This window comes from Bos mutus, chromosome 1 (genome assembly GCF_027580195.1).
Source record: "Bos mutus isolate GX-2022 chromosome 1, NWIPB_WYAK_1.1, whole genome shotgun sequence".
NCBI classification, from domain to species: Eukaryota; Metazoa; Chordata; class Mammalia; order Artiodactyla; family Bovidae; genus Bos; species Bos mutus.
This window is the reverse complement of record NC_091617.1, coordinates 81941020-81962001: the sequence shown is the minus strand read 5'-3', so window position 1 is coordinate 81962001 and position 20982 is coordinate 81941020. Positions and strand designations below refer to the sequence as shown.

Sequence of the window (20982 nt, the reverse complement as noted above, 5' to 3'; positions counted from 1 at the left end):
ACTATTGCTTCCTGACCTGCATATAGGTTTCTCAAGAGGCAGGTCAGGTGGTCTGGTATTCCCATCTCTTTCAGAATTTTCCACAGTTTATTGTGATCCACACAGTTAAGGGCTTTGGCATAGTCAATAAAGCAGAAATAGATATTTTTCTGGAACTCTCTTGCTTTCTCAATGATCCAGCAGATGTTGGCAATTTGATCTCTGGTTCCTCTGCCTTTTCTAAAACCAGCTTGAACATCTGGAAATACACAGTTCACATATTGCTGAAGCCTGGCTTGGAGAATTTTGAGCATTACTTTACTAGCGTGTGAGATGAGTGCAATTGTGTGGTAGTTTGAGCATTCTTTGGCATTGCCTTTCTTTGGGATTGGAATGAAAACTGACCTTTTCCAGTCCTGTGGCCATTGCTGAGTTTTCCAAATTTGCTGGCATATTGAGTGCAGCGCTTTCACAGCATCATGTTTCAGGATTTGAAATAGGTCAACTGGAATTCCATCACCTCCACTAGCTTTGTTTGTAGTGATGCTTTCTAAGGCCCACTTGACTTCACATTCCAGGATGTCTGGCTCTAGGTCAGTGATCACACCATTGTGATTATCTGGGTCGTGAACATCTTTTTTGTACAGTTCTTCTGTGTATTCTTGCCACCTCTTCTTAATATCTTCTGCTTCTGTTAGGTCCATACCATTTCTGTCCTTTATCGAGCCCATCTTTGCATGAAATGTTCCCTTGGTATCTCTAATTTTCTTGAAGAGATCTCTAGTCTTTCCCATTCTATTGTTTTCCTCTATTTCTTTGCATTGATCACTGAGGAAGGCTTTCTTATCTCTTCTTGCTATTCTTTGGAACTCTACATTCAGATGTTTATATCTTTTCTTTTCTCTTTTGCTTTTCTCTTCTCTTCTTTTCACAGCTAGTTGTAAGGCCTCTTGAGACAGCCGTTTTGCATTTTTGCATTTCTTTTCCAATGGGGATAATAATACAATGTATAGTAATACATTTTGTAGGATATTGTGAGGATTAAGTGAAATCACAAAGGTCATCATTGGTGCAACATGTTTTCTGAGATTATATGTGTTTGAATACAAAGAGTGGGGTGGGAAGGAGAGAGAGAAAATAGCTTTTGCTACATACCTAGGCACAGTTTTAAGCACTTTCACAAGAACTAACTTTTTTAAACCTGACAATCCAATAGGGTGAAAGCCGGGTGGGTAAAAGCTCAGAATTGAGCCAGACTGCATAGTTTCAAATACTCCCATTTTACAAGTATTAAGTAGGTAAGTAGTAGGTACATCACTAGGAGAGTAAGTAGAGAAATTTGGATTAAAATCCAGGCTGACTCTAAGTAGCTTTGGCTTTAGTATGTCCCTTCAGGCAGTTCAAAATTTTTTGGCTGCCAGGGAGAGGTCTTGGATTTACTTATCCCATCACTATTTGAACTTTCCATGACTGATCTTAGTCCCTCCCTGGGAGTGGCTGATCTTTATAAAAGACAAATCTAACTCTCTACTTAGAATATTTCAATTCTTTTAGCGTAACACCCAGTTTAATAGTTCTATATCTAATTTACATTATTTTCAAAGGCTGCCTAATTTGTATTTTTTTCCGTTTTTGTCCATGGTTTACTTCGGCGGGACCGAGTCTTTAATGTCAGTATTCTCAACCTTCAGCCAGCACTTCGCCTCGCACTCAGTATGCACTCAGTAAATACTTGCTCAAAGTATGAATGAACCAAAGAACCGCGGAACACATACGCGGAGCCGGGTCGGCCTGGGAGTTCCAAAGTTCGGGAGGGGACAAGAGGCGGGCAGTGGCTGTCACATGATAAGGCGGAGCAAATCCCATGTGCTCCGCGGCGCCGGGCGCTGCTCCGCCCTCTGCGCCGGTCACGTGGGGCCGCCGGCTGCGCCTGCGGAGAAGCGGTGGCCGCCGAGCGGGATCCGTGCGGGGAGCCGGAAATGGTTGTGGACTACGTCTGTGCGGCTGCGTGGGGCTCGGCCGCGCGGACTGAAGGAGACTGAAGGTAAAGCCGCCATGTCCGGGCCCGACCCGGCCCCCCCACCCCCTCCCCCCGCATCCGCCGCCATCCGGGCCGGGACCGGCTACCCTGCGCCGCCGCCCCAGCGCCCTGGCCCCGCGGCCCAAGCCCGGGCCCCGGCCCGCCAGGGCCCGATCCCCGGCCCACGTGTGCCCGGCCTGCCTCGGCCTGGCTGCTGGGTGGGGGTGGGGGAGCGCGGGGCCGGAATATGCGGTCCCCGCAGGCCGGGAGGGCGCCGGGTTCCCCGGCTGCTAAGTGCCACCTCGGCCCGACCCGAGGAGGCCCCGCGGGCGCAGGCACCGCGGCTCCCGACCCGCCGCCCCCTCCCCCCTTTGCGGCCCGGCCGCCGGGAAGTGACACGTTGTTCTTTGGCACTGGCCGGCGCTGCGCAGGGAGGGCGCAGGGGAGGGAGGCGGCGGCGGCGGGCAGGGAGGAGCCCCCGGCCCCGCCCGCCCTCCGGGCCGACCCTCACTTGCTTCAAACCGGCTCTTCTTCGGCCGCCGCCCGCCTGGCCTTTTACGGCCCGACTGCCGCCTTTCCTTGCCTCCACTGCCGGGCGGCGGCAGGCCTCGCCTCTGGCCCCGCGTGGGTGCTTCCGCTGCTACCCACGGCAGGCGTGCCTCGTGTGCCCCTGGGCCAGGCCCCGAACCCGGTGTCCCCTGGTGGGGGGTGGGGACACCACGGCCGAAGCTGCTAGCTCCGTTTGTGATCCGGGAGCCTGGTGCCAGCGAGACCTGGAATTTCCGGTCTGGTTGGTCTTGGGCCCCGCGGAGCCAGGTTGATACCCCTCACCTCCCAACCCCAGGCCCTCGGATGCCCAGAACCTGTAGGCCGCACCGTGGATTTGTTCTTAACCGAGGGGGTGAGTGAAGGGCTGTTTCAGCAGATCGGGGGGTGGTTGGAGGTGGTGAGGGTTTGACAGGGTGTTGGTGGGGACATAAGCTGGGTCTTTAATGTTCCTTTACCCCCTTGGCGCCTCCCGGCCTCATTGTGGGACCCAGCCCTTGCTTTAACCCCTCCCCCACTCCATTTGCCTTAAGTTTGTGTCCCTTTCCTCTTCTGAGCCCCACTCTTTCCCAACAGGTGCTGGGGGGACCCTGATGTGGCACCAAATGAAATGAACAAAGCTCCACAGCCCACAGGCCCCCCACCTGCCCCATCCCCTGGACTCCCACAGGTAATTAGGAAGGAATTAACAGGGACTGGGGTGGGGGTTGGGGAGACCAGGCAGCCGGGTCAGGAACAGGTTCCAACCTCTGGATTTTCCCACCCCCTTCTGTGTCAGGGCAAAGTGCAGCTTCCTGCTGCCAAATTGAGACAGGGCCCCCAGGCTGTTCCCAGGGGCTGTCATGGGGAGGGCATATGTGGACTGCTGAGGCTCTTGCCACAGATCTGCTCCCCTTCACCAGCTTGAGTTTCTGCACCACCTGGGTTTCCCCTCTTGCTGAAATCTGGTCTCCCCCCTTCAGCCAGCGTTTCCCCCGGGGCAGACAGCACCGGTGGTGTTCAGTACGCCTCAAGCGACACAAATGAACACGCCTTCTCAGCCCCGCCAGGTGAGGGGCTGTGGGGAGGGGAGTAGGGGGCCTGGGTGGGAGCCATGTAAAGCTTAGGCCAGTTTGGGCCTAGGATGGAAACTCTGGAGGCCTGGTACCTGCCCCGGTTTCCTGACAGTTGCTATGTGTTCTTTTATGCGGCTCTGCACTTTGTACTGTTGATTACTCACGGTGGCTGGCCCCTTGGGGAGTATGTTGTTGGTGGGGATGGCATTGCTAGGGGTTCTGGTGCCTTGAGAACTGGGGGCAGCGCTTTGGGCCCTGCTGCCAACTCCTGCTTCCCTATTTCCTCCTTTTACTAGGAGGTCTCCATTGCTCTGTTCCTCATCCCTTCTTTCTCTTTGGACTGTGGGAAGAGAAACATTCCAGCTGGTTCTTACCTTTCTCTATTCCTAAATTCTTCCTCACTAAATGGGAGAGGATTCTTGTCCTGCCTCTTTCATTTTTTTTCCCCTTCATCACCTTGGGGATAATTCTCTTCTTTCCTGTCCCCATGTGCTCTCAGGGAGGATTCAGGTCTCTGCAGGTAATACCCCTTTGCTAATCCTGGACTCTTTCCTGGTCTCACCCTTACCCTCCTCCCTAGTCAGGGGCTAGACACAGGGACTGGGGTCCCTCAGGGTGGGGACTTGTTGGCTGTCCATGTCCTCAGTCTGAGGCTGACCAGTGCATGTTAGGGGCTAAATCTTGCATAGCGCATATCTGGGAACTGAGAAACTTGCATGTTAGCAGTTAGCTCCTCAGTACCTTAGGATGGTGCAGTGCATGCTGGGGAGTATGCTGCTGAAAAAGGCTTTACTTAGGCATGATGCATCTGGGTGTTAGGAAGCCTCTGCTGAAGGATAGCGTGGAGGAGGTGACATGAGTATGCATGGCAGGGAGGGAGTAAATATACCGAGTGCAAAGTGTGTACCTGAGTTTGGAGGGCACACGTGAGTTCAAGAGGCCACTTAACCATCAGTTGGTCAAGTGAGTCTTGGCAGTGTTGGTCCCATGTTCCAAAGCCCCTGGTACTTCTCTCCAGACTAGAGACATAGTGGAATGGCCATTTTGCTGTCCACTTCCTCCCCTGCCCAGTGCCAACTGCCTTCCTCCCTCCTGACAGCACTTCTACCCTAGCCGGGCCCAGCCCCCGAGCAGTGCAGCCTCCCGAGTGCAGAGTGCAGCCCCTGCCCGCCCTGGCCCAGCTGCCCATGTCTACCCTGCTGGATCCCAAGTAATGATGATCCCTTCCCAGATCTCCTACCCAGCCTCCCAGGGGGCCTACTACATCCCTGGACAGGTGAGGCTGGAGGCTTGGGTGCTGAAGCCACACAACCTTGTCCCCGCTCCCCCACCTCCCCCCACCCTGATCCTCCAGTCCCATCTCTCCTCTAGAGGTGGGACTTTCTTCTGGTCATTGCCCAGAGTTGGCTTGTCCTGTCTTGCCCTGCATTCTCTTTGTAGTCTGATGTGGTATTCATAGCTCCCTCAACTCCTTCTCTCCCCTCCTTATCCCCCTTCCCCTCCATCAGGGCCGTTCCACATATGTTGTCCCGACACAGCAGTATCCTGTGCAGCCGGGAGCCCCAAGCTTCTACCCAGGTGCAAGCCCTACAGAGTTTGGGACCTACGGTAAGCGGGGTCTGAAGTCGGAGAGTGAGTCCCAGGGAGCATTTAAACTTGCCTAATTTCTAGGACCCTTCCGAGGCCTGTCTCTTGCTCTAAAAGTGATAGTGGTAGTCAGGATTGGTGCTAACATGTAACTGGTATTGGGGGGTGGTGGCGAGAGGATTTTACACTATTGTTGAGAGTTGTAGAGTCCTCCCTACGTCAAGGAATATAGTTCAGGTGCTAGTTTGAGGACCTGTCAGTAAATATTCCCTGACACTTGTTCCATGGTTGGGGGGAGCCCATGTAACATGGATTTGGGAGGTTTCTGTAGCTGTTTTTCATTTATATTCTAGGAAAGGATTAGTCTGTTCTTTATGGCAGTGGTTTCCAAAATTTTTTGACCATCAGGAAAAATTTTGAGTATGTACTTCTAATACATGTATGTTTTTGTTTGTTATACGTATGCATAATTTAAACAAATAACACTTAATGTTGCTTGTCAAAAACAAGTGGAGGTTATGGATGATATTAAAGAATGTATCCCATTTTGGAGACCATTGCTTTAAGGAATTTTCCTCATCCTGGGCCTGGTTCATAATGTTACCTTTTGTTTCCTTGCCCCTTAGCAGAGGGCTGGAGACTGGAATTGGACTCAGGTTGAATGGAACAGGGTTGGCAAATCTGTTTTTATCATTCCCAGCCAAAGACCTGATTCTGTTTCAGGTTAAGTAGTTGCTGCTCTCTCAGAGTGTATGTGTGTGTTTGCTGGGGGTGGGATGCACCCATGTTACCTTATGGGGTAGCAGAGGAACAGACATAGTAGCTGGTGTGTGGTGGGGAAGGAGTGCCTGCCTACAAGGGGTGTGTGTGTCAGTGTTAGGAATTCTTGTAAACGCAGTTCAGACTGGTTCCCCAGCTTTGACAGACACCTAATTCCCTTGGGGAGGAGGGTGGGGCAGGGTAAGGGGCCGGCTGTGGGTGATGAGAGGTTCTCCAGGGGCTGGGAGGCATTTGTGCTCAAGCAGGCATTTGTATGTGGTTGGGCCCTGACCCTGCCACTATTCTCCTTTCCTTGTCCCCCCCTCCCCCAAGCTGGCGCTTACTACCCAGCCCAGGGTGTGCAGCAGTTTCCCACTGGTGTAGCTCCCCCACCTGTTTTGATGAACCAGCCACCCCAGATTGCTCCCAAGAGGGAGCGGAAGACGGTGAGTAGCAGCAAGGGGTTGTAGGACATCTGGGAAAGCAAGGATCAAGGTCAGGCACTTTGTGGGTCAGGGAGCAGGAAGTTGAGGGAGATCTTCACCTGAGAGTAGGCAGAGAATGGGGATGTGTGAAATGCTCAGGTTCTTCGTAAGGTACTATGATTTCAGTATAGAAGAAGCTCACTAGAAGATTGAAGTGTCTGGTAGGGAAATTCTTGAGAGACCTGGGTTCTCTGTCCATAACATCTAAGTTTGGTTTTGGGTTTCTGGTGGCTTGCCTTGAAAATGGTTTGTTTTCTGTGTCCCCACCCCCCAGTCCTGGAAGCTCTTGAGGCCTCCGCCTCTGCTCAGTCCTCAAGCCCTGGGCGTGGTGCCCAGAATAGGGTGCCAGGGCTGGGGAAGCCGCTGAGTCACCCTGGCTCCACCCACTGGATCTGGGCCCTGCCCCCAGAGATCAGGCAGACTAGCCACAAGTGAGCCGGATGGGTGCTAGATGGGGGTCCTGGGCCCCCAGGCATGCAGCCACTTCTTGGGGACTGGTGGGGCAGGGATAAGGGAGGGAGGGGCATTGTGATGTACGTATCTGCTCTGTGAGGTCAAGAGTGTCTTAGGGGTAGGGGCCAGGGCAGAGACTACAAGAGCAGCCGGATGGGTTGACAGGAGAACTCACAGGGTTTCTGGCACCCACCCACCTGCTTCCCGGTGGGGGGCTGGGGGGTTGGCTTGGAGTCTTAGGAGCGGGGCAGGGTGGAGAGGTGGGCTGCTCCTGTTTCCCACTTAGCCCGTAGCTTTTTTTCCCCAGATCCGAATTCGAGACCCAAACCAAGGAGGGAAGGATATCACGGAGGAGATCATGTCTGGGGCCCGCACTGCCTCCACACCCACACCTCCCCAGGTACTGTCTGTCCTTTGAGTGATGCCCTGACTGGGATGGCTGTTCTTCCCTGTATTCCCAGGTCCCTTGATCTTTTTCTTCAACTAAGGGACTTATTTCCCTGCTTTCCTGGATTTCTAGGCAGCTAAAGTAGAAATGGCTGTAGCAGGGTTGTGGGACTCTTCAGGGCAAACTTGGTAACCCTTTGTGTCCTGCAGACGGGAGGCGGTCTGGAGCCTCAGGCTAATGGGGAGACACCCCAGGTTGCTGTCGTCGTCCGGCCAGGTAAGTAAGCAGGTGGGGCACGGCTTTTAAGGGGAAAAGGAGTGTGGCCGTTGAAAATGTCAGAGAAGAATGACTTAGGTCTCAAGTAGCAGTATTTAAGGGCAGATGGATTTTGAGTGGGAATGAAAAAGACCTAGGGGGAGAAGATTGGTATGTGTAGGAGGGGCTATTAGGTTGGGAATGCTTGGCTGGGAGGAGGAACAACAATCACGGGGAAGGACTTGCCTCTAATTACCTGTTCTTCCTATGGTGCAGATGACCGGTCGCAGGGAGCAATCATTGGGGAGCGGCCAGGGCTGCCTGGCCCAGAGCACAGCCCTTCAGAATCCCAGCCTTCATCACCTTCTCCAACCCCATCACCACCCCCAGTCTTGGAACCGGGGTCTGAGCCTAATCTCGCAGTCCTCTCTGTTCCTGGGGACACAATGACAACAGGGATGATACAGACGTCTGTAGAAGAATCAACCCCCACGCCCCCTGAAAGTGGGGAGCCGTGTTGCCTCTCTCCAGAACCCACTCCCCTTGCTGAACCCATATTGGAAGTAGAAGTGACGCTGAGCAAACCAGTTCCAGAATCTGAGTTCTCTTCCAGTCCTCTCCAGGTTCCCAGTCCCCTGGCATCTCACAAGGTGGAAATTCTTCCTGAGCCTAATGGCACAGTCCCATCTGAGAATTTGGAACCAGAGGTGGAGTCAAGCCCAGAGCTTGCCCCTCTCCCTCCTCCAGCTTGTCCCTCTGAATCCCCCATGCCTATTGCTCCAACTGCCCAACCTGAGGAACTACTCAACGGAGCCCCTTCACCACCAGCTGTGGACTTAAGCCCAGTCAGTGAACCAGAGGAACAGGCCAAGGAGGCTATAGTGTCGGTGACTCCCCCCACTGTCCTTTCTGCTACCCCAGCTGTGGCTCCTCCAGTGGCTTCCCCTGCTCAGGAGGAGGACATGGAGGAGGAGGAAGAAGAGGAAGAGGAAGGAGAAGCTGAGGGTGAGAAGGGAGGAGAGGAACCTCTCCCCCCAGAGAGCACCCCTGTCCCAGCCCACCTATCCCAGAATTCGGAGGTGGCAGTAGCCACCCAAGGTAAGGTGCTGCTGGTTGGTGGAGGTGGGGCAGGCTGGGTGTGCTTTTCAAAAAAGGAAACTTTTTTGATGGGTGACCTCTTGGGCCATTGTGTCTGGGTCATAGAAGCCCTGTAATGGAACTCTCAAGGGCTAGATTGAGGAATTATAAGTTGAGAGAGGATGTGACAAAAAAAGCGAATATTGTACAGTGGCTTCTTTTTATTTTTCCCAGAGGTTGGGGTACTCCTTAAGTTATTCTCACTCCTCCCCCCCAAATAGTGGCAGTGTCTGTGCCAAAGAGGAGACGGAAAATTAAGGAGCTCAATAAGAAGGAGGCTGTAGGAGACCTTCTAGATGCCTTCAAGGAGGTAAGGGAGCAGAACGTGGAGGGAGCAGGGCAGAGTGTGGGTGTGGAACAGTGGAGACAGTGCAACCAAAACGGAATGTGCAATGGTTCCAGGCGAACCCAGGGGTACCAGAGGTGGAAAATCAGCCTCCTGCAGGCTGCAATCCCAGCCCAGAGCCTGAGGGCAGCAGTGTGCCCCTGCGGTCTGAGGAAGGAGAGGAGACCTGGGACTCAAAGGAAGACAAGATTCAAAATGCAGAGAATATCCAGCCAGGGGAACAGAAGTATGAATATAAGTCAGGTATGTGGAAAGAAAGGGTGAGAAGGGTTGAGTATGCTTGTCAGGACCCAGGAGAGAGCAGTGTGATTGCTTCATCCTGTCTTCCTTGCAGATCAGTGGAAGCCTCTAAACCTTGAGGAGAAAAAGCGTTATGACCGAGAGTTCCTGCTTGGCTTTCAGTTCATCTTTGCCAGTATGCAGAAGCCTGAGGGATTGCCCCACATCAGTGATGTGGTGTTGGATAAGGTTGGTAGGCCTGAGGGAGAGAGTATGTTTATGCTGGTTGGTTGACTGAGGAGGAGCCAGAGGTCCTGAAAGAGTGGTCAGTAGCTAGCCCTATCCTGTTTCTGATACCTTCTCTGTCTTTTTCACAGGCCAATAAAACACCATTGCGACCGCTGGACCCCTCTAGACTTCAGGGCATAAATTGTGGCCCAGACTTCACTCCGTCTTTTGCCAACCTTGGCCGACCAGCCCTTAGCAACCGTGGGCCCCCGAGGGGTGGGCCAGGTGGGGAGCTGCCCCGAGGGCCGGTGAGTGGGTCTGGCAAGGGATGCGCTGGGGGTGTTGGCCCCTGTATCTCATTGAGGGCTGGGGAGAAGTCTGCCCTGGAGATGTGGGCGATGGTGGTAGTTGTGCTGACTAATTCCCTGTCTTTTGTCCCCGCTCCTTGCTTAGCAGGCTGGCCTGGGACCCCGGCGATCTCAGCAGGGCCCCCGAAAGGAACCACGCAAGATCATTGCCACAGTGTCAATGACCGAAGATATAAAGCTGAACAAAGCAGAAAAGGCCTGGAAACCCAGTAGCAAGCGGACGGCGGCTGATAAGGACCGAGGAGAAGAGGATGCTGATGGCAGCAAAACCCAGGTACCTGCAAGTTGTGCCTTGGTCTCCAGTTCTCTTCAGGGTCTGCCCTCTGAGCCAGCCTTGACCTCTGCTTCTGGCCATTCTCATCACTAGCACCTATCCGAGTCCCCACGGCCCTCTCCTCCGCCTCCTGGCAGCCCCTGAACACGTCACTGGATTCTATGTCTTGTCTGTTCCCTCTCTCCTCCAGGACCTGTTCCGCAGGGTGCGCTCCATCTTGAATAAGCTGACACCCCAGATGTTCCAGCAGCTGATGAAGCAGGTGACGCAGCTAGCCATTGATACCGAGGAACGTCTCAAAGGGGTCATTGACCTCATCTTCGAGAAGGCCATTTCAGAACCCAACTTCTCCGTGGCCTATGCCAACATGTGCCGCTGCCTCATGGCGGTTAGTTTCCACTATTCTCTAAGCTTTGTGGTCTAGTTCTCACTTCTCTTCCTAAGCCTCTGAGTCCAGCTTCTTGGTTCTCCTCTATCCTGTGCTGGTGGTGGCAGCCAGAAGGAGGCAGAGCTGGGCCAGAGGTCTTCAGGGATCACGTAGTTGAAGACTTTTGGAGGGTTTTCCTTGCCCTGCCCTCGACTGGTCTGAATGTGATGTTCTCTTTGACGTACAGCTGAAAGTGCCCACTACAGAAAAGCCAACAGTGACTGTGAACTTCCGAAAACTGTTGTTAAATCGATGTCAGAAGGAGTTTGAAAAAGACAAAGATGATGATGAGGTTTTTGAGAAGAAGCAAAAAGAGATGGATGAAGCTGCTACGGTGAGAGAAACTCCACTCCCAGTTCCACTACTTCACCCAGTCGCTCCTCAGCTGCAGGAGTGGGAGTGGGGATAGTGGTATTTGGGGGGTTCTCTGCCTTAGAATGTGAGTGCTTGGTGCTAGGTTTAGGAATCCAGGTAGTGGAGGGAAGGTTTTAACTGAGTGGCTGGTGTCTTTTTGACGTGACCCCTGTCCTATGACCGGCAGGCAGAGGAACGGGGACGCCTGAAAGAAGAGCTGGAAGAGGCTCGAGACATAGCCCGGCGGCGCTCGTTAGGGAATATCAAGTTTATCGGGGAGTTGTTCAAATTGAAGATGTTAACAGAGGCAATCATGCATGACTGTGTGGTTAAACTACTTAAGAACCATGATGAAGAGTCCCTTGAATGCCTTTGCCGTCTGCTCACCACCATTGGCAAAGACCTGGACTTTGAGAAGGCCAAGGTAGGGGTCCCGGGGTATGGGTGAGGCCAGGCTGAAGCACGTGGGGTCTGCCGCACACTGACCAGCACCCTTCCCGGCTGTTGTATCGGCATGGCACTGTGTGCCCCTGAGCTGCAGTGGTGGGGCTGAAAGCCTGAGGAGGGGCGGGGTCTGTAGCTGCAGGTGACCTTGATCCCTTTGCTTCTTGCTAGCCCCGGATGGATCAGTATTTCAACCAGATGGAAAAAATCATTAAGGAAAAGAAGACTTCATCCCGGATCCGCTTTATGCTGCAGGATGTGCTGGATCTGCGAAAGGTGTGTGTTCGCTCTTGCCCGCTGTCAGTCTGCTGCCTCTGACCCCACAGCCCCCATTTCCTGACACTGGTCTGGTCTTCTCTGATGTAATTACCCTGTGACTGGCCTATCCCACAGAGCAACTGGGTGCCACGCCGTGGGGACCAGGGGCCCAAGACAATTGACCAAATCCACAAGGAAGCTGAGATGGAGGAGCATCGGGAGCACATAAAAGTGCAGCAGCTAATGGCCAAGGGCAGCGACAAGCGTCGGGGTGGCCCTCCAGGCCCACCCATCAGTGAGTTTGAGGCTGGGACTGAGGGGGGACAGTGTGAGGGGTTGTGCTTTCCCCTGATGACTTCTTATTAGTGCCACGTGTCTGGGCCACTGAGACCCCGTGATGGAACTGAGGATCTGAGGAAGGAAGGCTGGTGGCAGCTCCCCGGAACAGGGTTGCTGGGACTTAGTTATCATTCCAGCATGCTTTCCTTGTTGTTCCAGGCCGTGGCCTTCCACTTGTGGATGATGGTGGCTGGAACACAGTACCCATCAGCAAGGGCAGCCGCCCTATTGACACTTCTCGACTCACTAAGATCACAAAGGTAGGGGTGTATATGTTGGAAGGGGTGTTGGTCAGTGATGGGAGAATAAAAGAGTGGTCAGACGGGCCTTAAGCATATGCTTGGATCTTAGTCCCCTGGCTTTCTGAAGTTGGGAAGGTGACAACTTGAGTTTTCCCCCTTAGACCAACTAGTTAGATTACTGGGCAGGACTGTCGTCTCTAGGGAGTGAATTCACATTGGTCTGAACCAGTGAATAGCACCCTGACATGCATACCCAATCCAGCCATTCCCTGCTTCTATATACCCACAAACTACAATTGAGAGTTTTCTACATTTTTTTAATGGTTAGAGGAAAAAAGTGATACTTTGTGACAAGAATTTTTATAAAATGTAAATTTCAGTGTCTATAAGGTTTTGGCACAGAACCACAGTCCTACCTTGTAAGTGCTGTCTGTGACTGCTCCTGTGCTACAGTGGCAGAGTCAACTAGTTGAAACTGTATGGTCTACGTAAGGCCTGAAATATTTACTGGTCTAGGCCGCTTGTGGCTCTGTGTGGTGGGGGCTGGCTGGGGGCTTTGACTGGATCAGACCCATGACTCTCCACTCCCTTTCCATCCTCAGCCTGGCTCCATTGATTCTAATAACCAGCTGTTTGCACCTGGAGGCCGATTGAGCTGGGGCAAGGGTAGCAGTGGAGGCTCAGGAGCCAAGCCCTCCGATGCAGGTATGGAGGCTACTGTCACTGTCAAGAGCTGGGTGGTTTTTCAGCTCTTGAGGTCAGAGCCTTGTCTGTACGGGAGGCTTTGACTGCAGAGTGGTTAGATCATACAGGTGGTGTGTACTCGGGACTAGGGACTGAACTACCTTCGTGCCAGAACTAGGACCAGGTGTCTTTAATCTGAGTTTTCTGCTTCCCCAGCATCAGAAGCTGCTCGTCCAGCTACTAGTACCTTGAATCGCTTCTCAGCCCTTCAACAAGCAGTACCAACAGAAAGCACAGACAACAGACGAGTGGTGCAGAGGTGAGGTTTCCTCGGTGTCTCTGTTCATCACACTGGGAGTGCTCATTGGGTTTTGGCTGCTAACACAGGAATTCTTAACACCTGTAATGCTCAGAGCTCCTGACTGAGTTGGGGTGTATTCCTGCTGCCACGAACAAGGCCAGACAGTTGCTCAGCGTATTTGACAGTTAAAACAGGAGCGCACCTGGGCAGTACAGGTGAGAGATGATGTCCCTGTCTGTCTTCCAGGAGTAGCTTGAGCCGGGAACGAGGTGAGAAAGCTGGGGACCGGGGAGACCGCCTAGAGCGGAGTGAACGGGGAGGTGACCGTGGTGACCGGCTTGATCGCGCCCGGACACCCGCCACCAAGCGGAGCTTCAGCAAGGAAGTGGAGGAACGGAGTAGAGAGCGGCCCTCTCAGCCTGATGGACTACGCAAGGCAGCTAGCCTCACGGAGGATCGGGACCGCGGGCGGGAAGCTGGTAAGGGGCCGGGGGAGGGGAAGAGAAGAGTGTGGGCTGGTTTGGGACCAACCAGTCCCGAGACAGTGTCTTCAGGGCTTCAGACTGTTTGCTAGGAAGACTGGAATTGATGAATCTGTGATATGTTTTTCTCCGCTCAGTGAAACGAGAAGCTGCCCTCCCCCCGGTGAGTCCCCCGAAGGCTGCACTCTCTGAAGAGGAGCTGGAGAAGAAATCCAGGGCCATCATTGAGGAGTACCTCCATCTCAATGACATGAAGGTAAGCCATGAGAGCGGTCTGAGTGAGGGATGACAAGGTGGATGGCCTGTGCTGACAGGCAGGGGTGGAGGGTCTGAGCCACACATGACTGGCCTCCCTTCTGTGCTCTGCACCCCTGCAGGAGGCAGTGCAGTGCGTGCAGGAGCTGGCTTCGCCCTCCCTGCTCTTTATCTTTGTACGGCACGGCATCGAGTCCACGCTGGAGCGCAGCGCCATCACGCGGGAGCACATGGGCCGGCTGCTGCACCAGCTGCTCTGTGCCGGGCACCTCTCCACTGCTCAGTACTACCAAGGGTATGACTGGCCTCTGCAGGCCTCCCGTTCTTACCTTCTCATACCTTTCTCTCCTTCATAGGACCCGTGAACCTTGAATAAGAGTGTAGGCTCCTCAGCCATTCTGGTCAACATAAGTTTTGGCATAGTTGGGGGTGAGCTCTAAGGAGAAGGTGGCCTTAGTGTGAGATAGGGCTTCCCTGATAGTTCAGTTGGTAAAGAATCCACCTGCAATGCAGGAGACCCCAGTTTGATTCCTGGGTTGGGAAGATCTGCTGGAGAAAGGGATAGGCTACCCACTCCAGTATTCTTGGGTTTACCTTGTGGCTCAACTGGTAAAGAATCTGCCTGCAAAGCGGGAGACCTGGGTTCAGTCCCTGGGTTGGGAAGATCCCCTGGAGAAGGGAAAGGCTACCCACTTCAGGATTCTGGCCTGGAGAATTCCATGGACTGTATAGTCCATGGGGTCACAAAGAGTCGGACACGCCTGAGCGACTTTCACTTAGTGTGAGGTAATTGCCCCGTGTTTAGGAAATGTTCCTGAGGAGGGTCCTGCAGTTGTTGATCCCTTTAGCGATGCCTTTGTTGCCCCAAAAGGAGGGCAACAAAGGAGTGCAGGCTTGTCTTAGAAGGTCCTGACTTTGAATTCCCTATGCAGGCTATATGAAATTCTAGAGTTGGCTGAAGACATGGAAATTGACATCCCTCATGTGTGGCTCTACCTAGCAGAATTGATAACGCCCATTCTGCAGGAAGGTGGGGTGCCAATGGGGGAGCTGTTCAGGTAAGCCCCCTCTGGTGGAATTCAGGGGAGGTAAAGATAGGAGGGAGAGAGAAAGGAGGCGTGGCAGGTCAGAACCCTGGATTTAGGAACCGATGGGCTAGTATGTTGAGAGTGTGTGGGAGGCTAGTTTAACAATGAATGTTTATCTTATAGGGAAATAACAAAACCTCTGAGACCCCTGGGCAAGGCTGCTTCCCTGTTGCTGGAGATCCTGGGGCTCCTGTGCAAAAGCATGGTGAGTGAGCCTTTCAGAGGTGGTTTGTTTAGGACGTCTCTTCCCACCATGTGGTTTGGTTGCTTGTGGTGACCCTGAAGCCTCATGGTCCTTTGGCAGGATGGTGGTGCTGGGTTGGTACCTGGGAGGGAAAATGGTGAGGCTGGCACTCTTGCTCAGGCCAGTTCCTATAGTAGGTTCTGGCCAACGCTGGAGGAGAATGAGAAATTTAAGGCCCTCTGGAGAAGGAGATGGCCATCCATTCCAGTATTCTTGCCTGGAAAATCCCATGGACAGAGGAGCCTGGCAGCTACAGTATGGGGTGGCAAAGAGTTGGACAGGACTGAGCAACTGAGCACAAGGTCCTAGGCCTTTGATTGATGAGTTAATTCATTCAGCTAGCCTCTTTTAGAACATTGACCACATACTGGGCAAAGTACTGTGAAATTGCAAAGGGGTGTCTGGTAATGTTCACGACAGAAACTGCTTTATTAAAGTTAACTGACTAGCAAATACAAAGGTGAAATGACTGGAAGGGCAAGTTGTCTGTGGTACTTAGTGGTGGTGAGATGTCGGGAAATACAGTTTTAAGAGAGTTCAGCTCTGGAACATGGAGGAGTGAGTCTTGAATCAGAGAAATTGTCCTTTCATATTCTTTTAGGTAAAAATGTATACCAGATAGTTTCTAAGAAGTATAGAATAATAATTCAAAAGAAAAAACATATTGATCTAGTAGTATTTCATTGACTCCAAGGTGCCATGGATTTTGTGACATTTATGCACTGCTAAGAAAGAAAAAACTTACGGTCTTATTTTAAAAATGTATGTCAGCTGTGAGACAACTCGATTTTAATGGTGTTAAGAGGGACGTTTTTAAAGTCCATGAAGTACTTTTGTCAAGAGTTGATGACGTCATCCTGAATATGTTGTTGTAAAACTGTGATGGCTTCAGAATCTGTTGCCCCTTAGAGAAAATGAACTCAAAAGACTGCCGTTTTCTGATTTGCGTTGGGGTTACATCTGCTTCTAATTTTTCTGGACTTGGGAGCTGAATACTTGTTAGAGGTTGTTCTCTCCCATAAGCTTTGTTACTTGCAATAATGAAAAACTAAGCTATTTTAGAAAGAAACGTAGATGTATGTGGAAGGCTTGGATGAGGTATTTTGATTTGGTTGTTTACCTTTTGTGGTCCAGTAATTCTTTGAGAGTCCTGTGACCTAGTTGACCTTTTCCTAGAGGCTCTCAGGCCATCTCCTGAGTCTCATAGCACTGTGGTAGGTAACTTCTCGTGACTTTGGATGGTCATTTGACTGATGTCTGTGCTCGGTACTAGACTGTAGCCATGAACGCACTGTTCTCATTCAGTATCTTAGCATCCTGAGCTGCTTGCAAAGTGTCTGGTGAGATTACAGTATGCATTTGTTAGATGATATTTGTGAAGCTGTTAGATTCTTAGAATGAGAGTTGTCTAATGAGTTGGTCTAATGTTTTCCAGGGTCCTAAAAAGGTGGGGACGCTGTGGCGAGAGGCTGGACTCAGCTGGAAGGAATTTCTGCCTGAAGGCCAGGATGTCAGTGCCTTTGTCGCTGCGCAGGTTTGTGACTAGACTTGGGTGGACTCTAGCACTTGGGGCCAGCCAGTCCTCTTCTTTTCTGTTATCTCATGTGATGCGTTTACCTCCCGACTGTGGGCCTTTCTGCTTGCAGAAGGTGGAGTATACCCTGGGAGAGGAGTTAGAAGCCCCAGGCCAGAGGTTGCTCTCCTTTGAGGAGCTGCGCAGGCAGCTGGAGAAGCTGCTGCAGGAGGGCAGCAGTAACCAGCGGGTGTTTGACTGGATAGAGGTATGTTTCTCCTTGAGACTGGCGTGGACACAGCGAGTGAGAGAAGGTGGGGCTTGGTGGGGGCAACAAAAATGGAGCCTTCCAGGCATAATTTAGAACTTTTGAGCCATTTGTTTCTCTTTCTCCTGCACAGGCCAACCTGAACGAGCAGCAGGTGACATCCAACACATTAGTTCGAGCCCTTATGACAACTGTCTGCTATTCTGCAATTATCTGTAAGAGGAGCCAGGGTTAGGGGTGGGTGGTTTTGGTCTTTACCTCTGGTTTTGGACCAGGCTGAGGGTGCATTATTCTACTTACCCCTGTCTTTCTCCCTATAGTTGAGTCTTCTCTCCGAGTGGATGTTGCAGTGCTGAAAGCACGAGCGAAACTGCTACAGAAATACCTATGTGACGAGCAGAAGGAGCTGCAGGCGCTCTATGCCCTCCAGGCCCTTGTAGTGACCTTAGACCAGCCCCCTAGTAAGAGCCAGGCCACGGGGATGGTGAGGGTGGGTGGGCTGGAGGAACTACCAGACCGTAGCGGGGCAGTGGTGGAAAGGGTCTCAACCGAAGAAAAGTGGGTGGTCCCTGGAGAGCAAAATATTCTCATGATTGAGTCCTTTTCTCTCCAACACTGTTTCCTTACTGACAAGTGGAAGGAGTTAGACTTGGCCTTGAAGGTTAATTGACTGCCTGTTTTGTGCTTCCCCAATGGCTCAGTAGGTAAAGAATTTGCCTAGCAATGCAGGAGACATGGGTTCGATCCCTGGGTGGGGAAGATCCCCAGGAGGAGGAAATGGCAACCACTGCAGTATTCTTGCTGGGATAATCCCACGGCCCGGAGAGTCTGGAGGGCTACAGTGTGTGGTTTCACAAAGAGACACGACTTACGTGACTGAGGATGTACTCCTGCCACGCACTGTGTGGCAGGGCATTGGGGTTGGGATATTAACAGTGATTAAGTCAAACATAGTTCCCATATGAGCATGGAGTTGGGTAAGTGTTGGAAGATGGGTCCTGCAGGATACTCTGGGAGAATTTACCTAGTCAGAGGGAATGAGTGGGAATTGACACATGGGGACTTAAATGACAAAGGGGAAAGGGAGACATATATGTATATGAACTGTATATGTAAAGAACTGTATATGTAAAGGGAGGCCTTGAGGTTGAAAACATGATACAAGGTAAAAACTTAAAGGAAGGCCAGTGTGGAAGAGCACAGCAGCCAGTTGTATGTGAGGCAAGTAGGGTGGAGAGATGGATGTGGCCAGGTCATGCAGGACTCTGTAAACCATGGGATGAGTTTGGGGCTTTAGCCTAAGGACAGGAAAATCGGCCTTTGTGGAATTTTAAGCAAGGATTTTAAAAATTCTTTTTAGTGTTTAGATCATCTTGGCCGTTAGTGGGAAGAGTGATTTGGAGTGGGGTGAATGTGGCTAGATTGGCCGGCCGATTGGGGCGTATTGGTAGTGGCTCAGCCTCTCTGGTGGAAATGGGGATGGGAGAGGGGTGGGCAGATTCAAGACACACTGGCCTGGGGATAGAAAAGAGATTGGAAGTCATACATGACTCCCAGGATGGTTTTAACAGGTGAGATGATAGTGGGGATGCCATTTACTGGGCAGTAGGGACCACTGGATCAAGTTGAGTTTGGTCATACTGAGTTTGTGGTCCTGATGGGGATGATCAGAGATGTCAGTCAGGTAGGTAGGCAGCTACCTGGGTATCTGATTTGGAGAGGAAGAGGTCAGGGCTGAAGGCCCATTTCTGGAGGCACAGGGCATATTAGGAGAGGGAAATGGTCTATAATGCTAGATGCTGCTTGAACAGATCTGAAAATTAGGGCCTCTGGTATGTGAAAACATGGAGGCTACCCTAGCAGAAAAAGTATTTGGTAAAGCAGGGGGCAGGATCTGGATTGGAAAGGACAGGGTAATACTCCCCTGAATCAGGAAGAAAATAGCAAGTGCAGACAAATTTTTTTTTTCAATACTTTTATTATTTGATTTGGCTGAGCCAAGTCTTAGTTGTAGCTTGTGGGATCTAGTTCCCTGGCCAAGGATTGAACCCAGGCTGACTTCATTGTGAGCATGGCCGTCTTAGCCTTTGGACCACCAGGGTAGTCCCTAGAAGAAATGTTTGAATTCAACTAATCTCTTGTCAAAAGACAAATCTTATTTTGTTTGGGTGTGAAGAGATAGTAGGTGTTAAAAGGAGGCTTTTAGTGTTTAGGTGGGAGAAGCTTGGGCTTATAAATATGGGGCAGAGTGGTGGATAAATTGATTGTGTAGAGTCACTGGGATACGTATACATGGGGTTTGGAAAACAAGTTTGGGATAAGTGATCAGTTGCTGCCATTGCTGAGGGATAGGGGTTGGAGGCTGTCCATAGCCTCGGTTGTGGCTTTGAGGGTGTGTGCCTGAGGAACATCCTGGCTTGGAGTTTCTCTTAGATGGCTCAGTCGGTGTTTCACTGAGGCCTCGACTCTAAATTCTATGCTGTATTCAAAAGAAATCAACTTCTCAACCTCCTTTTGCTTTTAAGAATGTATTGTTTTCTTTGGAAAGACTGGCAGTGCATGTGGGGAATGGAATAGATTATGTTCAGGGTTGTATAAGTGCTTTGGAAGGCTGACGGAAAGCTGGGGATGAGGGAGAAGCAGAGCAGAGAGGGTGCTTGAGTTGAGCCTAAAGGAATTCACTAGGAAGGTGATAAAAGGTGACAAGAGAAACAATGTTCCTGGCAAAGGATACATCACACCTAAAAGTGTCAAGGCCAGAGACGGGTGGATATATGTTCAGGAGATGGTGGAAAGTAAGAGAAAATTAGGGTCAAGTTTGTCAGAACCTGTAAAATGGGGCCGGGGTGGGGTCAGTGAATGTTCCAGGTTATACCCTTGACTTTTGTGGGAGGTACGTCTCAGCCTTTTGTGATTCCTCAAATTCAGGAGTACCAATTCTGCAGTTTTCCCCATTAAATAAATATATCATGAGTGGAGAAGCTTGAAGCTGCTGAGGTGAGGCTGGGCAGGTTTGTACGTTTTGGCCAAGTGACTCATTCTCGCCAACCAGTGTCTTAGATCATGAGATTAGTATGGTGTCAGAGACCTAGTCACTCTGGAATGGCTAGACACACAAATGTCAGCATGTTGGGTCTGGGCCTTGTTTCAACAGTGGAGCTTAGGGGTGGGATTCCTGGGCGGTGGGATGGGGTGCTTATGGACAGCATGCCTCTAACTGCTGTTCTGCCTGCTTGCAGACCTGCTTGGGATGTTCTTCGATGCGCTGTATGACGAGGACGTGGTGAAGGAGGACGCCTTCTATAGCTGGGAGAGTAGCAAGGACCCTGCTGAGCAGCAGGGCAAGGGCGTGGCCCTAAAATCTGTCACGACTTTTTTCAAGTGGCTTCGTGAGGCGGAGGAGGAGGAGTCTGACCACAACTGAGGGCGGGTGGGGCCGGGGACTTGGAGCCCCATGGACACTCGGATGGCCAAGCCAGCCGCCTGGACTGCAAGGGGGGGCGGCAGCAGCGGCGGCAGCGGCAGTGGGTGCCTGTAGTGCGATGTTGTCTGAGCTAATAAAGTGGCTGAAGAGGCAGGATGGCTTGGGGCTGCCTGGGGCCCCCCCTCCAGATGCTGCCAGGTGTCCCTCTCCTCCCCCCGGGGCACAGAGATATATTATATATAAAGTCTTGAAATTTGGTGTGTCTTGGGGGGGGCACCACCGCCTGCCCCTGGGGTCCTTTTTTATTTTCTGAAAATCACTCTTGGGACTGCCGTCCTCGCTGCTGGGGGCATATGCCCCAGCCCCTGCACCACCCCTGCTGCCTGGGCAGGGGGAAGGGGGGGCACGGTGCCTGTAATTATTAAACATGAATTCAATTACGCTCACTGCCTCTCTGCTTTATGGCCTGCTCCCTCTGGAGAAGGGGTCTGGATAGGTGGGCAGCCTCCTTTCCAGAGCTGGCACTGTAGCACAGTTCCCTCTAACTGGGCACCCCTCTT

General features: G+C 51.9%; 1 protein-coding gene and 1 non-coding gene across 6 annotated transcripts; both read left to right on the top strand.

Moving 5' to 3' along the window:
• The first annotated feature begins 1877 nt into the window (after positions 1-1877).
• Positions 1878-20864, top strand: EIF4G1 (eukaryotic translation initiation factor 4 gamma 1). Of its 5 annotated transcripts, none has more exons than XM_070372261.1 (33): positions 1878-2023; positions 2844-2900; positions 3122-3215; positions 3508-3594; positions 4700-4876; positions 5109-5208; positions 6280-6392; positions 7192-7284; positions 7482-7548; positions 7804-8625; positions 8886-8974; positions 9067-9253; positions 9345-9478; positions 9607-9765; positions 9914-10099; positions 10290-10487; positions 10714-10860; positions 11068-11304; positions 11496-11600; positions 11718-11877; positions 12081-12181; positions 12766-12868; positions 13064-13166; positions 13395-13627; positions 13768-13886; positions 14008-14180; positions 14818-14943; positions 15097-15178; positions 16653-16751; positions 16864-16998; positions 17132-17213; positions 17319-17459; positions 20238-20864. In XM_070372261.1, exons 3-33 carry the CDS (start codon positions 3156-3158, stop codon positions 20420-20422), a joined length of 4803 nt encoding a protein of 1600 aa, XP_070228362.1. In that variant the 5' UTR covers positions 1878-2023; positions 2844-2900; positions 3122-3155; the 3' UTR covers positions 20423-20864. The 5 variants fall into 5 exon arrangements, with proteins under 5 accessions (XP_070228362.1, XP_070228358.1, XP_070228370.1 ...); XM_070372257.1 differs by having other exon boundaries at positions 9911-10099; XM_070372269.1 differs by lacking the exon at positions 3508-3594 and having other exon boundaries at positions 9911-10099.
• Positions 11926-12001, top strand: LOC138989515 (small nucleolar RNA SNORD66). The gene has a single exon (XR_011465808.1). It is a non-coding gene; the product is annotated as a small nucleolar RNA SNORD66 (small nucleolar RNA).
• Positions 20865-20982: the final 118 nt, after the last annotated feature.